This window comes from Delphinapterus leucas, chromosome 8 (assembly GCF_059928025.1).
Source record: "Delphinapterus leucas isolate spDelLeu-1000000601 "Yukka" chromosome 8, BTC_Dleu_Yukka2, whole genome shotgun sequence".
In the NCBI taxonomy this organism is placed as follows: domain Eukaryota; kingdom Metazoa; phylum Chordata; class Mammalia; order Artiodactyla; family Monodontidae; genus Delphinapterus; species Delphinapterus leucas.
Window position 1 is genome coordinate 28,699,445 of NC_143136.1, and position 17,323 is coordinate 28,716,767.

The 17,323-nt window shown below is 45.8% G+C and overlaps 2 protein-coding genes and 1 non-coding gene across 6 annotated transcripts in view; 1 reads left to right on the forward strand and 2 right to left on the reverse strand.

Moving 5' to 3' along the window:
* Positions 1-1,620: 1,620 nt before the first annotated feature.
* FZD5 (frizzled class receptor 5) lies at positions 1,621-8,943 on the forward strand. The gene is made up of 2 exons (XM_022567527.3): positions 1,621-2,287; positions 2,573-8,943. Exon 2 carries the CDS (start codon positions 2,827-2,829, stop codon positions 4,591-4,593), a length of 1,767 nt encoding a protein of 588 aa, XP_022423235.1. The 5' UTR covers positions 1,621-2,287; positions 2,573-2,826; the 3' UTR covers positions 4,594-8,943.
* CCNYL1 (cyclin Y like 1) overlaps positions 7,161-17,323 on the reverse strand; it is a 43,411-nt gene continuing 33,248 nt past the window's right edge. For 3 of the 4 annotated variants that reach the window (XM_089916444.1, XM_030760389.2, XM_022567529.2), the window contains one exon: positions 14,006-16,946. In XM_089916444.1, the coding sequence (XP_089772570.1) occupies positions 16,830-16,946 (117 nt within the window). In that variant the 3' untranslated portion in view covers positions 14,006-16,829. Of the gene's footprint in view, positions 8,091-9,141; positions 9,196-14,005; positions 16,947-17,323 lie in introns of those variants that run through there. The other variant, XR_016394022.1, reaches the window with a different exon arrangement.
* Positions 15,622-15,728, reverse strand: LOC115802174 (U6 spliceosomal RNA). Its single transcript, XR_004022574.1, has one exon. It is a non-coding gene; the product is annotated as a U6 spliceosomal RNA (small nuclear RNA).

Genomic DNA, 17,323 nt, shown 5'->3' on the forward strand with positions numbered 1-17,323 from the left:
AAGAGGTAAAGTACATTTTAAACATATTTATTAACAGTTTTGATGTTTGTGAAGCGATTTATATTTATTTCTTTGAATTTTGAGGCTGGGATTAATACACATATTCCTCATTATTTTTCACAAAGTCTTGCTGATAAGCAGGAGGAAGAGGGCTATTCTGCAATTTTGTCTCCCCGTCTGTATAAGTGGGATCCAGGACACAAGAACGACTCAGTTCTAAAGTGCAGTCCTGAGTCCCTCAAGAACTCAGGCCCTCCTGCCTTTTTTCCGCCTTCTTCCCAGTAGAAGGAAGGGGTGGGGGGAGCGGGAAACAATTCAAACCCTCTTTGTAAGCGTGTGAATGAATCTCAAGAATGCTAAACACCTCAGTCTTCCAACCTAATTAGAACATGTAGAAAAGAGACATTTTTAGGACATTTAAAACTTGCAGCATAATAAGCCATCTGGAGAGCGCCACAGTGCGTCCCAGTGGTCGAGGCGCCCAGCAGGTCTTCGCGCGGGCTACCCGCTGCTCCGTGCGCCCCGGATCCCCGGCGGCGCGCGGGTGCGCGGCTCAGCAGCGGGTAGCCCCGGGGAGGGGGGCAGCCCCTGCCCATCACAGAGCCCGGAGCCAGTGTTGCTTTTCTCTGCGGGCGACTTCGAACTGCCTGGATTTTTAACCCGATAAACTGATAAAGGACTAACACGTCTGGAGTCTTCCAAAGACGGAAAGAAAATCACTTTCTTGTCGCAACAGTAAGATTTTGTTACGAAATGCAAAAGTAAAGGTTAAAGCCTGGGAGATAACCGGTCGCATATGGGGGGACGGGGGAGGAGGTGGTAAAAATTGTGGATGTCGCGTCCCAACTATCTCGGTTCGAATCCCAGGTTTGCCATTTGAGAGCCTACTCTGTGTTAGGCGCTCGGAATACCGCGCTGAACGAGATTATCTAGGTTGTGGCTTTCTTGGGGGAACTATCATTAGCTCGGTTGCCTTGTTACGCTTCTAAACTCTTGTTTCTTCCCCTATAAGGAATGCCTGCCTCCTAGAATTGTCGTAAGTTTCTGAGACATCCTGTATTAAGATGAGAACGATTAACGCGCTGTCTGACACACCGTAGGGGCTCAGTAAGCATTTGTACTTCTCTCAATTTGAGCTCACCTGGTGAGGGCAGCGCAGAGAGGAGACAGGTGCCACGGTTAAGAATGATTCTTTGAGCAGTTCTTTTAAACAAGCGCCGGACTCTAAGGATGCTTACCTGCAGATAGGAGACCTGGTAGGTGCCCTGGAAGCTAGGGTTCATAAGCGAGAACATTACGGGAAAGTGAGCCCCGCACCAGTGTGAGCCAGCAGAGAACTCAGGAGGGACTTCTAGCTAGGGTTTCCCGCTCCGGGTCTCAAGAAGGCGTGATTAGCATTCGCCCCGCCCCCCATAGCTTCCCGGCCGGCGATTGGCCCACGCTCCTCGGCTGCCAGCTCCAGGCGGGGCCGGAGGGCGCCTGGGGAGAGGCCGAGCCCGCGGGGCAGTGGGCGGGGACGCGCGGAGAGCGTGGCGGGGCGGCCCACCAACCGAGCCCCAGCGCGAAGGGGCGGGGCCGGGGCGGAGCCTCCCGGCGGGCATTAGAAGCAGGTGACCCAGGCTGGGCGGGAGAGGCCAGTCAGCTCAAGGCAGTGACTCCGCTGCGGCCAGCGCCGCCGCCGCCACCGCCGCCGCGCGCAGTTCAATACCCGCCGGAGGTGGGCCAAAGGGTGCTAGAGCGCGGGGGAGGAGCGGAGCCCGGCGCGTCCCGGGAGAACCGCCACCGCCCCCAGGAGTCCGCTGGAGCGCGGATCCCCCTGCAGGGGAGGAGGAGAGCGGCGGGCGGGACGCGGCGGCGGGCGCGCACCATGCAGTCCCGGCGGGGCCAGCGCTGGCTGCTCGCCGTGCTGTGAGGCGGCGGGATCCCCCGGTCGCCGCACACCGCCTTCCTCTTGCCCAGGTGCTGCCAGGCGCGCTCGCCCTTCGTCCGGCTCCCGGACCCTGGTGGAACGCACGGCCTGCCCCGCGTCCTGCCCCGCCCGGATCATGCGGGGGGGCTCGCAGGAGGTGGGGGCGAATGACCGGTCTGCGGCGACCTCGTTCAGGGGACGACCCCCTCTTTGAGACGCCCCCACCTGCTGCCATGTGCTGCCTCCTCGGGTACCCAGCCTATCGCCAAACTTTCCCGATGCCAGCCTGTCTCTGAGTCGCGTTTCTGAGCGAAGTGTCCCAGAGACGGAGGGCCCAGGCTGGCTACGGACTATCTGCTTCTCTCGGGATCCTCAGAGGTGAGAGCCCGCGCCTTCCCCTTCTCCCCGTTCTTTTCCCGGCCCTCTGCCCTTTTCCCGGAGGCTGAGCGCTCTGACCTTGGGGTGCAGGCTGGCAGGCCCTGCGAGAAGGGAGGCGGGGTGAGGGGCGGGGAGTCTGTAGTTTGGTTCCAGGAGGTGGGAGGGGAGGGGAGGGAGATAGGTTAACTTAGAGTTTTGGAGACCGCTTGCGGGGATAGCGCCTTTGACACCTCTCTATTTGGGAGTGGTTGCAATTTTTATTCTCCTCCACCTTCTTTTTTAAAGAGTACTTTCCTTGGAATCGGAGCCCTAACCGTCCCTCCCCAGCCCTCTCCAGCGAAGAGCTGAGCGCTCCCTGAGGAGGCAGCGCCCTCACGAAACAGTTTATCTTTGGACGGATTTCTTTAAAAGAAAAAGAAACCAACAGGTTGCCAGTCCCGGCGCCACACAAGTCGGCGGAGAGGGAAGCCCGGATCCCGGTTTCCCCTGCCTGAGCTGGCCCCGCGCTGGCTGCGGGAGACGAGGGGAGGGAGGGGGCTATGGCTCGGCCAGACCCGTCCGCGCCGCCTTCGCTGCTGCTGCTGCTCCTAGCGCAGCTGGCGGGCCGGGCGGCGGCCGCCTCCAAGGCCCCAGTGTGCCAGGAAATCACAGTGCCTATGTGCCGCGGCATCGGCTACAACCTGACGCACATGCCCAACCAGTTCAACCACGACACGCAGGACGAGGCGGGTCTGGAGGTGCACCAGTTCTGGCCGCTGGTGGAAATCCACTGCTCGCCGGACCTGCGTTTCTTCCTGTGCTCCATGTACACGCCCATCTGCCTGCCCGACTACCACAAGCCGCTGCCGCCCTGCCGCTCGGTGTGCGAGCGCGCCAAGGCCGGCTGCTCGCCGCTCATGCGCCAGTATGGCTTTGCCTGGCCGGAACGCATGAGCTGCGACCGCCTCCCGGTGCTGGGCCGCGACGCCGAGGTCCTGTGCATGGATTACAACCGCAGCGAGGCCACCACGGCGCCCCCCAGGCCCTTCCCGGCCAAGCCCACCCACTCAGGCCTGCCGGGGTCGCCGGCCTCGGGGAACGACTGCGCCGCCGGGGGCCCGTCGGTGTGCAAGTGCCGCGAGCCCTTCGTGCCCATTCTCAAGGAGTCGCACCCGCTTTACAACAAGGTGAGGACGGGCCAGGTACCCAACTGCGCGGTGCCCTGCTACCAGCCGTCCTTCAGCCCCGACGAGCGCACGTTCGCCACCTTCTGGATCGGCCTGTGGTCTGTACTGTGCTTCATCTCCACCTCCACCACGGTGGCCACCTTCTTAATAGACATGGAACGCTTCCGCTACCCTGAGCGCCCCATCATCTTCCTGTCAGCCTGCTACCTGTGCGTGTCTCTGGGCTTCCTGGTGCGTCTGGTCGTGGGCCATGCCAGCGTCGCCTGCAGCCGCGAGCACAGCCACATCCACTACGAGACAACGGGCCCTGCGCTGTGCACTGTCGTCTTCCTGCTGGTCTACTTCTTTGGCATGGCCAGTTCCATCTGGTGGGTCATCCTGTCGCTCACCTGGTTCTTGGCGGCTGGCATGAAGTGGGGCAACGAGGCCATTGCGGGCTATGCGCAGTACTTCCACCTGGCCGCGTGGCTCATCCCCAGTGTCAAGTCCATCACTGCGCTGGCACTGAGCTCCGTGGACGGGGACCCGGTGGCCGGCATCTGCTACGTGGGGAACCAGAACCTGAACTCGCTGCGCGGCTTCGTGCTGGGCCCGCTGGTGCTCTACCTGCTGGTGGGCACGCTCTTCCTCCTGGCGGGCTTCGTGTCGCTCTTCCGCATCCGCAGCGTCATCAAGCAGGGCGGCACCAAGACGGACAAGCTGGAGAAGCTCATGATCCGCATCGGCATCTTCACGCTGCTCTACACTGTGCCAGCCAGCATCGTGGTCGCATGCTACCTGTACGAACAGCACTATCGCGAGAGCTGGGAGGCTGCGCTCACCTGCGCGTGCCCCGGCCCGGACTCTGGCCAGCCGCGCGCCAAGCCCGAGTACTGGGTGCTCATGCTCAAGTACTTCATGTGCCTTGTGGTGGGCATCACGTCGGGCGTTTGGATTTGGTCCGGCAAGACTGTGGAGTCGTGGCGGCGCTTCACCAGTCGCTGCTGCTGCCGCCCGCGGCGGGGCCACAAGAGCGGCGGCGCCACGGCCGCCGGGGACTACGCCGAGGCGAGCGCAGCGCTCACGGGCAGGACCGCGCCGCCGGGCCCCGCCGCCGCCGCCGCCGCCTATCACAAGCAGGTGTCCCTGTCGCACGTGTAGGAGGAGGCCGAGGCCGAGGGACCGGGACCGGGGCCGGGAGTTGAGGGAGGGAGGTTGTTTTGTTTGGTAGCTTTGCCAAGGTCACTTCCGTTTACCTTCTTGGTGCTGATGCCCCCTCCCGGGGCAGCTTGGAGAGAGGGGAGAGGGACGGTTTCAAGGGGAGTACCTGTCCCAGGACTTCTCAAAGGGGCCCAGCTCACGTCTGTTCTATCTTACTGCCTTTTCAAGAGGAACCCTGTTTTTAATTTATATGTAGTTTTCTTAATTTTTAACTTTGTTGCATTTTGGCAACAAAATTTACCTTTGCTTTGGGGGCTTTACAATCCTAAAGTTGGCATTATAATGAAGTTCCACTTGGTTCAGGTTTCTTTGAACTGGGTGGTCTAAATTGGGAAAATATATTTCCTATACTTCTGTCTTTAAAAATAATGTGAACAGTGAAAGTTGCTGTGACTGGGAAGTTGTTCCGTGTGCTTTTCCAGGTTGTTTCTCCTTCCACTGCTTAAAGTGTCCAAGATGCTTTAAGGTGAGCTGCTTGTCCCTGTTTATAGTTCCTAAGTTAGGGGACACCCTAAGTCATACCAAGGAGGGGTAGCATAATGTGGTTAGGGCCTCCGGAAAGTGACAAGGTTAGGCAATGTTTAGAGATTCTAATGTGACCGTCCTAGCTTCGTTTAGCAAGCTTCGGTTTCTTTTTTATAGTACTTGTAATCATTCTCGTTCTTAACAGTGCCAGCTTTGCTTGAATAAGTTAGAGGTAGCATTGCAGTGTCCGGAATAAATATTTGGAAGAATGTGAACCTAAGGGATGGTGATTGGTTGAACTTGAATTCTAGACTGTTAAGATGGCAGCTTTGTGCCCGAGGAGTGGGTGGTTCTTTTTTTTTTTTTTTTAACATCTATAGTGAGTGGTTCTTAATAGGCTTTGGTGATGCCACTTTTTTAAACTTGTGTTAAAACTTTGGTAAAAATAAACCCACTTCCTTCTCTTCTGGCAGGACTTAGTGATAGTGCTGAAGGGGGTTCCTTTTTACATTTAAGGACTAAAATGGATATAACTCCTGTAATTAAGTAAATTTCCAACACCTGTCTTATCTGCTCCACACACCCCCCCCCCACCCCCATCCCACCTCCTTTATCATGTTAAACAGTCTTTTTGCTTTTCTTATTCCTCCTCTCCTGGAGGGCTGTGATTAGAAACCACACCCACCCTTGAATGAGGTGCTTGAACGGGGGGAGGGAGGCTGGCTACCTGTGAACAAACACTGGCAGCGATGAGGGAAAATAAGTGTCCCTGGACTTTGGACTAGATTACAGCCAGATATTCCAGAAGCATCGAGACACTGCTCTCTGCGGCCTCTGGAAACAAATGAAACCCATAACACCCTTGCATAAGCTTTTAAAACATGGATCAGTGTAGCAAAAGGAAAGCTGTTCCCCCCGCCCCCCTCGCCTCAATATATTTTTCTCTTCCTCCTCTTCTGAGAAAGCCTATATAGCGATGAGCACACACTTTACTGTTAGAGAATTCTGTTTGCTTTCCTAATCTATCTGACCATTCATTCAAGAAGAGTGTGAGGCCATTACTGGGGAAGGGGGTGACAGTGCATTGGCCAGCAGAATACCAGTGACCAGGACTGAGTGGGAACTAAATTTAAGAAGCTAAAATGGCAAAAACAATTAAAATTTGGGGACGTCTCCCTAGAGAAACAAGTGTAGGGATTTGCGCTTCATTTATACCAAAGTTGGAAAAGTCAGATTTAAGCCCAGGCCAGTTTTTACATTGTGGATATTAAGTAAACAAGTGTATACTTTCCATAGTGGATTTAAGCACTTTGCTGGTGGAAAGAAGCCTGTTGTTATAGTTTTCATGGACTTTCAAAAGCTATTCACGTTTATAAAAATGCACTGCTCTTACACACTCATCCTCTGAATCAAAATGTCAGTATATTCGACAAAACCTTGTACACAGAGCTACAGAACTTTTTGCACATCTAATTCCTCTACTTGTTCAGAAGAAGCTTCTTAGAACCTTGAAATAGATCCCCTGCCTGAGGGCCAGTTCCTCTCTTGTTTTTCAAATGAGGAACTTTTCTGATCACCTTGACCTCTTCCCTCAGTTAACATGTCTTCCCAGAAAGCACATAGATTATTCTGCTGCCTTAGGTCATTGTGACTAATTTGGGTTTTTCCTCTTCCTTTTTTTTTTTTTGTGGAGGAGTGTAAAGATGACGCAGAATGTATCTAAAAGTTGTGGGATGATGTGGTTGAAGTGATTTAATTCTTCCTTTTAAAACAACTATTTTCCATTTTGGCAACATACCAAACCTAAAAAGAACAACCAATTTACTTAAAAAAAAAAGACAGTTAAGACACAGGATACTAAGCCAAGGAGAAGCAATACAGGTAATGCATTTGGAGATCTAGGTCCAGGCCAACTCTCAGAGCTGCCTCTGTTTTCAGCCTCTGTTTTCACCGCTGCTCTCCCCCTCCCTTACCTCAAAGATGAAGCCCACCTGCTTCCCTCAAGTTTTACCTCAGCCACCCCTCCTGCTACCCAGGGCAGAGAAGCCCATCTATTTATGGTCGCCCCCTATTTCCATCTCATATGCTGTTTTCTTCTGATTTTTATTTTTATTAGGCAAACAATCCGTACTCATGAAAACAATTACAAAATGAAAGGTTGTGGGTTGGTTTAGCAACTTCTTCACAGCCAGCTCTGTGATTTTAGGAAGGATTTAAGGCCCAGTTTAGTTTCACAGGTACAGCTTTTGGGCTGTCCCTTTCATGGTTCAATTGTAAGCAACGTCCCCCGTCATAGATTTTAGGGGTAAAGATTTAGAAGGAACTAATATGTGACCTCTCAGTAAATCAGTTGCCAAGACTTAGGAAGTCGTTTTAATTTATATTCTTAACCTCACACTTTGAAGTTGTCTAAATTGGCTGAAAATAAGTATTCTTGGTGCCTTATTGGTTTATCCTTGCAAACCTTTGTCGTGTTTTCTCGTAGTCATTTCCAGTGATAAGCCTGTGTGTGTGTTGTGTGTAATTGTGAGCAATGTACAAGCTTAAATAATGTGCTGACAGCACTGTTTCCAAGTTGGTATTCATTAGGCCGTTTCCTCCTGGGCTAGGGCTGCACTAATCCTGACACCGGCTGCCAGGAGAAAACCTCATGGATCCCACACCGCACCTTAATAACAGCATCCGTGACCTGCAGTCTCAAGTACAGAATGGGAACCCCAGAGCTAGGAAATGTAGTTGTATATTTTAATGAACTGCTATCCCTGCTAAAGAGGCTTCTTTCACTTTTGTGCTCTACAGAAAGACCAAGGGGGGTAGGAGGGACAAAGCTTTGAATAACTGCTTTCTAACACCGAATGTGGCCAACAGGATAGAGAACATCACAAATCTAGGCAGGTGTGAGGTACAGTGGCTGAGGATTTCCTGCTCCCCCTGCATGCCCTTTCTTGCCTCCAAAGTCCAATCAAGTGATCCTGGGAAAGAAATACACCTAGGTTGAGGAGGGTGGTTTTGAAAGCAAAAGCTACCAAGACATTAAAGCAGGGTGAATGAAGGGTAGGCAGGATGAAAGTAAGTAACCTGGCTCAGAACTCTCAAAAGCTTCTAGCAGCTTGATGACAATTACAGGATTTATTTCAGTCTGTGGTACATCGTTTGAAGACGATATTACTTCATGTTGTTACAAACTGTATGTATAGTATGTATGTGTTGTGGGTGTGTATATAAATAATATATATTATATATATGAGAGATTTAGTGACTTTTGATACGGGTTTGGTGCAGGTGAATTTATTACTGAGCCAAATGAGGCACATACTGAGTCAGTAGTTCGAGTCCAGGGCATTCAATACTTTTTCTGATTTCCGTGTATGTGTAGTGCCTGTCCCATGCGGTATTGTCAGTGTCATGTCAAATCCAGAACTCAAAGCAGAGCCAGCGATATTTTATTTGTAGACAATCAACTAGCGTCTATAAAATGATTACTGGCAGATGATTTTAATTCCAGGGTCCCTAACACTAGCAAAAGGAAACCCAGAGCATCTTGATAAGAAGTTTTCTGTTTTTGTTTTGTTCCTGGAGGTCAGTAGAAAAGCAGTTGTATGTGGTTATATTAGTGTCAAGATACTTAATTTGCTGACCTTATTATTTCAGAAAAAAAAATGTATGTATTATATTTGTGGGAAGTTAAAATAATGCTTTGAGATTTTTATCAAATATGGAGAGTAGTTATTTATGAAAAACAAAGAAATGTCTATTTTTGTTTCTTTGTTCCCAATTCATGTAGATAAATTTTAAAGTGCATTAAAGCAATGGTAAAGCAAATAAGATGCTGTACAAGTATTTTTCTCATGCTTTTATGGAGAGACACTGTTTTCTAAGAGTATCTGAAGGAGGTATGTGCATTCTAATTTCATGATCAGATTTCTCAGATGTACTTTGAATATAAGTGGCAATGTTTTTATTGATAATAAAATCAAGGAAATTCCAATCACCAGAAGGAGAACTAATGAAAACATGTTTTACCTGAATATACTTCATAGGTTTCTCCTGCTGATCCTGTGATTGTTTCATGATTCACTTGAAGAAATGAAGGAAAATACACGTAAGAACAGAGACATTGCCTGAGACTGTGTTCTATTTTATCAACCCTCCATCTATACTCTGTACTGAAGCAATTTGGATAGAAGTGCTGCTCTTGTGTGTGTCTGGTTTGCAGTCAGAAACCCCCAAAACTTTATCATTCAGCAGTTAGATCCACAACTTTGTATTAAGGTCTAAATACAAGTCAGGGAACCCAGATAAGATAAGAAGATGTATGGTTCTCCCTCTGTATTTGTGGGTAATTGGTTCCAGTAGTCTCCCTCCCCCCGTGCCGCCCCACACCAAAATCCATGGATGCTCAAGTCCCTTATATAAAACGGTGCAGTATTTGCATATAACCTATGCACAACCCTCCCATCTTCCCCTGCACCCTCCTTTGTACTTTAAGTCATGTCTAGATTACTTATAATACCAAATACAAATCCTAAGTAGTTGTAAATATAATGCAAATGGTTGGTGGTGTGCAGCCAATTCAAGTTTTGCTCTCTGTAACTTTCTGAAATTTTTTTCCCTAAATATTTTCAATCCATGGTTGGCTGAATCCACTGACGCAGAACCTGTGGATACGGAGGGCCAACTGTAAATTGATTTAGAGTCGGCACTTCCCTGACAATGTGGACAGATGCTTAGTAAACCTGAGATAATTAATTTAGCATCAAAGTGAGTACTATGAGCATTATTAGATTGGTACATGTTAGGGCATTTGGGAGAACAGAAAATACAGCAGTTGAGCTGGATCCTGGTGCAAGAGCCACTGTGCCTTACCCATACAGGTCTCTAGTTGGCACATCTTCCCAATGCTTTCTCATTGTTCATTCCCCCCAGTGGGAAAGGGGGGCACTGTTGGACTTAGGAAGTTGGAGAAATAGGTAATAATGCTTCTTTTAGTGACTTAGTTACAGAGCTCTTACGTGCAGCAGAATGAGCGGAAGTAGAATGGTTCTGTGCATAGACTTGGGAGCTAGATTGATTAGGGATTCAACTCCCAGCTCCATCATTCATGGGCTGTTGATCCTGAACAAATTACTTAAGCTCTTAGTACTTCATTTGTGTACTTCATCTTAGTACTTTCTCATCTGTGAAAGGGGGATAATGATAGTACTTATATTTTAGGGTTGAGAGGATCTAAAAGATTAAATCAGGTTAAGGTAAGTAAAACGAGGAAAAAGCAGCCATTCAGGCGTGGAATGGAAAGGGAATTGAAAGACTAGGTTTCAAATTTGTGTCTGCATAAGAATCATTTGGGGTTCCTATTAGAAATGTAGATTCCCAGGCTTCAGCTCCAGGAATTGAAATTAATTTGGGATCCAAGAATTAGGTCTTTTTGTTCTGTTTTAGTAAACTTTTAGAATTATTTTAGGCTTACAGAAAAGTTGCAAAGATATATCCATTTTGCCCTAATATTAACATATTATCATAGCACATTTGTTAAACTAAGAAGTCAACATTAACGCTCTACTGTTAACTCCAGACTTTATTTGGATTTCACCAGATTTTCCACTGATGTTCTTTATCTGTTCTAGGATTCCACATTGCATTTAGAGAAGCTTCATTTCTTACAGGGACTTTCAGCCCATGAGAGGCAGGTGTGGTCTGGAGACCACATCTTGAGAAACACTAGGACATGTCAAGGGCTGAGGAAGGTCAAATTGCCCCATCCTCACCACCATCCTGGTGGTGGTGGGGTTGGATATAGAAATTTGACTTGAAGAGTCGGGATGGAATCCTCTCCCTTAGATGAGAGGGGTTACCTTAAGAAGTGAGGCATCTATTCCTAATGCCAGATGAGTTTTGGAGTTCGGAAGGTGGGGTTGCTGCCTAGCCTGAGGAGATACATCTAGGGTTGTGGGCAGATCAGGGGAGTGAGTGCAGCAAATTGGGAACAACTACTTTGTGGGAACACAGGAGGGCTCAAGTAGTTGATTAAAGGGGATTACCAGGGGCCAGTTAGCCTGTGAGACATATAAATCCTGTATTTCCTGGAACCTGGTGATAATGTTTTAGAAATGGGTCATAGTAGTAACCAACATCAAGCACTGCCACATTGGACACGAGTAGAAAGTCAAAGGGTGAAGCTGAGATGACCTTGTTGAGAGAGTGCAGCGGGAGGTGGACGAAACACTGACGCCCTGTGTTTGGAAGAGTTGGTTCCCCCAGTGAGGAGATAAAGGGCCACCATCTGGGGAGCTAGAAGTAAAGGTCGGTAGAATTGAGAATGGTAAGATGAAGGAATAGACGTTGTAAGAAAAAGCTAGCAGAGTAATTTGAGGTCTTGAAGTAGAGGTCGACCTATTCTTGAGGACCTTAGATTCTGAGGCTGTCTCTAATCACATTCAAATTACTTAGCTGCCCTCACAGCAGTTAGTCATCACCTAACCTGTTCCTTTTTTTTTTTTTTTTAAAGAACATTAACCTCTTTCCATTTGACTCTGGATTTCTAATTTCTGTGCTACTTCACTTTCCTGGTTCTTTCTGCATGTTAGAGACCCTAAACCATAAACTGGTATTCATAACATTTGTTTCACATGAAGTGCATGTTATCTCATCTGCCAAACCCATTTAAAATGGACTAGTGGAAATTGCCTCAGAAGCCAAACAGGTTGCACCTGTGTACAAGGGACAAGGTGTCTCTGAAGGGCTCCTAGATCTTTTGTATTCTTGCTGGCAAGGTGTCAGGCTGGCCAGGTTGGTAAGTGGCTAACAGTTAAGATTTTAGGTGATCTAATCCTTAACTTGATTGATAGATGCTGGGTGTAATCTACAGATTCTGCATAGAAATTAGCACTTACCTCTGGGAGAGCCCCTACCAGCTGTCCAGTGCTTTACCAAATAGCTCTATACTCAAGAATGTGGCTTCTGGGTGAGGGAACAGTCGTAGTCATTTTACATGTGGTTAGAGAGAAGGCTTGGGTGATGAAAGATTTTAGCTAACCTACACGCTATAGGTAAACATTTTCGAAAACATTGCATAACCTGAATACAGAGTGAATTGTTTTCCAGTAAATACTGGCTTCAGCATTTTTCAAACATCAAGGAATGGTATATTTTATAGAATGGGAAAACTAAGAAATGAAACTTGACCTGTTGTAAAACTAGGATTTAGTGCTGTTGAATTTCAATAATGGGCATACAGGGTACATTAGGAGTAAATGTCAAAGAATAGGGTCATGATGGGATCTGACACAGGGTGGAAAAAATTTCTCTTAACCAGAAACACTGGGCCCTAAGAAGTTGTCTTGGGGTCAACCATATGAATTTAACATACAAAAACGGCAATTTAATTTGGTTCAAACATACATTTCAAACCTCTGTCTTTTCCTTGTAAAGAATAAAGTTCAGTTCACGATATGCCAGAGTTAAAATTGCACAGGTGTCAGTATTCCACTAGAGAAAAAAAATTTTTTTTAAAAAGCGAAAAAATAAAATTTGAGTTCAGGTAGTCAGATATTCTTTTATAGTCTTACTACTTTAGGGAACAAACCCTTCCTAGGTATAAAACCCTGGAAAAAAATGCCATAGTTGCCACCCTATTAGTAACTAGTTTCCATGCCCCATATTTGTCGGAGAACCTACTTTCAGTGATGTTTAAATTTTTACCTTAATTTGCCTCAATTTCCCATTTATTAAAATGACTATTGCCTCTAGAATTAAAGCTGAAGGGAAAAAGCAATTTTTAGTAATTCTCCTTATTCTACCAACTTGTTCTTGAAGCTACAGTCATGTCCAATGTCCCTACCCCCAATTTTTTTTGTTTTAAACCTTCGACCACTCAAGATATGTCAGCATTTCTGCTTAGTAACTGGCATATTATTACGCGGTGCAAACTATTGATATCAACAGTGACTTGTGATAGATTTTTTTTCCCTTCTGTACTAAATAAGATCATTTCTCCTAGTCAGCAACTTAACAAGAACAAAGTTAAAGATCTGACCTTAGGAAGGAAATTAAGGTGGATGAAAACATGGCAATACTATCAGGACTGATGGAATATTGCTCAAGTGCAGTGGCTAGGGTCTAAAAGAAACTTTAGAGATCTGGTATGTTTCCAACTGAATGTAAGTGAAATAGCATGTTAAAGTCAAATTAGTGGCTTGTTTGAAAGTCACCCTCTTAGGGGCTTCCCTGGTGGCGCAGTGGTTGAGAGTCCACCTGCTGATGCAGGGGACACGGGTTCCTGCCCCAGTCCAGGAGGATCCCTACATGCCGCGGAGCGGCTGGGCCCGTGAGCCATGGCCGCTGGGCCTGCGCATCCGCAGCCTGCGCATCCGCAGCCTGTGCTCCGCAACGGGAGAGGCCACAACAGTGAGAGGCCCGCGTACCGCAAAAAAAAAAAAAAAAAAAAAAAAGTCACCCTCTTAACAGCAACCACAATTCTACTGCTTCCTGTTCTTCCATTTTCTTTCCTGTTCAATTGCTTGAAGCCCTCAAACAACTCAAGTTCTGATTCTACAGTATCCCTGTAATTCCTTTCTCTGTGTATTTACCTACTTTTATCTTTCAATGTGCATTTCCATCTTGGCACCATAACAATTAAAAAATGCCATCTAATGCATTATGCCACCGAGCACTGTAGCCAGTGATTTTAAGTGTACTAGATTTTCTTCAGGTTGAAAAGAGCGTAAGCTGAATAAGTGACTACATCTTAACTAAAGGCAGGGGTCAAAACAACTTATGGTTAGTTTGAAAATGCTTTAAGGCCCGACTATCAGAGCTGATTGAAAACATCTGAGTTAGACAGAGTTGTTATGTGAATAGTGAGAAGTGTTACAAACACAGTAGCCATATATTTTAATTAAAATAGAGTTTATTAGCTTTTCTTTTAATATAAACATGAGGAAGAAAAACCACATAAGTTGTAGCATTCTTTTCAAAATAAAACTGCAATCAGTACTTGAAGCTCCAAATTCCATAAACAATATTTTTGAGGTGGTAGATTGTAATATTTTATATACCGTAATTTATCATTTATGTCTCTGTCCTTTAAAAATGATGGAACCTGCAGCACTCAATATAATGTGAAGCCTTGCTATAAAGAGAGAAAGTATTTCTGGCCCAGAAATGCTTTGTTTACAGGCAAAATTCCTAGGATTACATTTTGAGAAGGTAGGAGGAGAAAGATTTCACATAGTTGAGAACACTAACTTTTTTTTTTTTTAATATTTCAAGTTTAGGTGACATCGTTACCAATCTCCTAAAAGACTGATTACTGGACCTCCCTGCCTTTTAAAGCCTGAGGTAAGGGTTCCTAAGGTTTACACGTTTCCTCTTAAGTAGCAGAACTTGAAGTGAGACACCTACAGACAGGTTAACACATAGGATAGAAAAGCTGTTTCGTATCACTTACTCTATCACTACTATTAGGGTCCAGTTCCTTTCAATTTATTACATGTGAATTAACACTGTTGTTCATAATTCCTTTACCAAATCTAGAAAAAAGAAACGTAGGTGATCAAGCAGGTAAGCAGCCCAGCCTTGCAAAGGACTACTTTAGAAAGAGGAGGGCAGGTCTATGAAGATACAAGGTATCCCCTTAAGTCTTAGTGCAATTTTAAGCTTTGAAACTTGTAGAAGTATAAATGCCACAACTTACAAAACATCATTTGAAAGTTTAATTGAATTTCTTCTAAACTCATTTGCTTTACAGTGGTTAGTTTCTGCTTTGTAACAAAGTGAATCAGCTGTACGTATACATATATCCCCATTATTTCCTCCCTCTTGCATCTCCCTCCCACCCTCCCTATCCCACCCCTCTAGGTGGTCACAAAGCACCGAGCTGATCTCCCTGTGCTATGCGGCTGCTTCCCACTAGCTATCTGTTTTACATTTGGTAGTGTATATGTGTCCATGCCACTCTCTCACTCCGTCCCAGCTTACCCTTCCCCCTCCCCGTGTTCTCAAGTCCATTCTCTATGTCTGCGTCTTTATTCCTGTCCTGCCCCTAGGTTTTTCACAACCTTTTTTTCTTTTTTAGATTCCATATGTATGTGTTAGCATATGGTATTTGTTTTTCTCTGACTTACTTCACTCTGTATGACCTCACTACAACTAACTCAATTTCGTTTCTTTTTTATGGCTGAGTAATATTCCATTGTGTATATGTGCCATATCTTCTTTATCCATTCATCTGTCAATGGACACTTAGGTTGCTTCCGTGTCCTGGCTATTGTAAATAAAGCTGCAATGAACATTGTGGTACATGACTCTTTTCGAATTATGGTTTTCTCAGGGTATGTGCCCAGTAGTGGGACTGCTGGGTCGTAGGGTAGTTCTATTTTTAGTTTTTTAAGGAAGCTCCATACTGTTCTCCATAGTGGCTGTATCAATTTACATTCCCACCAACAGTGCAAGAGGGTTCCCTTTTCTCCACACCCTCTCCATTTATAGTTTTTAGATTTTTACTTTTTTAATATGGAACGCTTCACGAATTTGCGTGTCATCCTTGCACATGGGCCGTGCTAATCTTCTCTGTATCGTTCCAATTTTAGTATATGTGCTGCCGAAGCAAGCACATTTGTAGATTTTTTGATGATGGCCATTCTGACCTTAAGCTCTTAATTTTTTATTTCAGCCCATTGTTTGCTATCCTCAAGAGGGGCTGAAACAAAATATTAATATTAAAAGCTTAATGTTTAAAATTTACAAACCTAAATGAGTTTAGAAGAAATTCGATTAAACTTGCAAGTGACGTTTTGCCAGTCTGTAGCATTTATACTTCTGCAACAGTGTTCTGGAGTATCCAAGCACACTATATTCAGGCTTGCAATTGCACTGAGACTTCTGGGACACCTTCTAGTTCACTGCCAGCTTGTTAATTACTGGACCACCATGTTGGCTGGAATTATGAAAATATCCTTTAATACAAGTATGTAACAAAGAGGAAAATCATCACAAAATCAGAAGCACCATCATAGTTAACAAGAAATGCAGCACGGACCCAATAGAAGTAAATAACCTACTTTTTCTGTTTATGATCCCACACATGCTAATATGCTAATAAGTACTGCCTGCAAAGAATGTGGATGACAAGTGTTATTCAGCAGCTTTTTGGTTTAAACTGATTGCCAATAATGACTAGCAGCTTCAGTGATACAGTAGGGAGGAAGAACCCTTCAAAACCTAACGATGCTACAACAGTCTGTTCCTAAGTTTGGCTTTATGAGTTGTTAGGAGTCGCATTTTTTAATGGTAATACTGCACTGATTCTAAAGGAATATGCAGCAGTATGGGACAGTGAGGCAAGAAAAACAGGAAAAATTATATAGTTAGTGTCTTTAAAGTCTAAAAATTTAAACTATTAATTAAAAAACCTCACATAGTTCACAGCTATCGGCCTACACAGTAAGCAGATATTTGTGCGTGGATTGGGAGCTTTTAGCTTTGGAGTGGTTTTTGTAACTCTGTTTACATTAAAAAGGACAGAAGAGTGTGTTACATTGACGAGGTCCCGTTCTTTCCTACAGCATAATCTTCGCTTGTCCATGAGTCTCTTGAATTCAATGTCTTTCTTTAAGGTGAAAATACTAACTTTGCTGGTTTCTGAGCAGGAGAGGTGATATTTCTCCAGTCCTTGTTACGAGGGGTTTATGATGTTACAACCCCTCACTTCTCCCTTAAGAGAGGATGGCATTGGAGCGCTGAATACCAATGAAATTATCAGCGCTGAAAGACCTTCTCATAGCAGCTCTACACAAGTCTTTGTATTTGTCTTCACACAATCTGGAAATGGCCTAGGAAAGTCAATCAGGTAGAACATAGGTACAATTAGGGGAAAAAAAAATGTTCGGACCTTAAAAAACCAAAAAAGCATCATTGATAAGGCACACATCTACATTCGTTTAGATAGTTCATAGTTACTGCTACTTTGGATAGCTGATATCTACACTAACTGACAATTCCCTAAGGTAATAACCTTTAAGGGCTATGATTAGATTGCTGGGGCAAGGGATAACTTGCCCTAATAACTTGGAGTTACTTAAAAATTGGGTTCCTAATGATAGGCTCCTAATAGCAATATCATCTGTTACCTATACACTTGATCCTTAAACGTAATGGACATACACTTGGGCAAAATCAGTGTTTACTCAGCTATTCAACTTCTATTCAA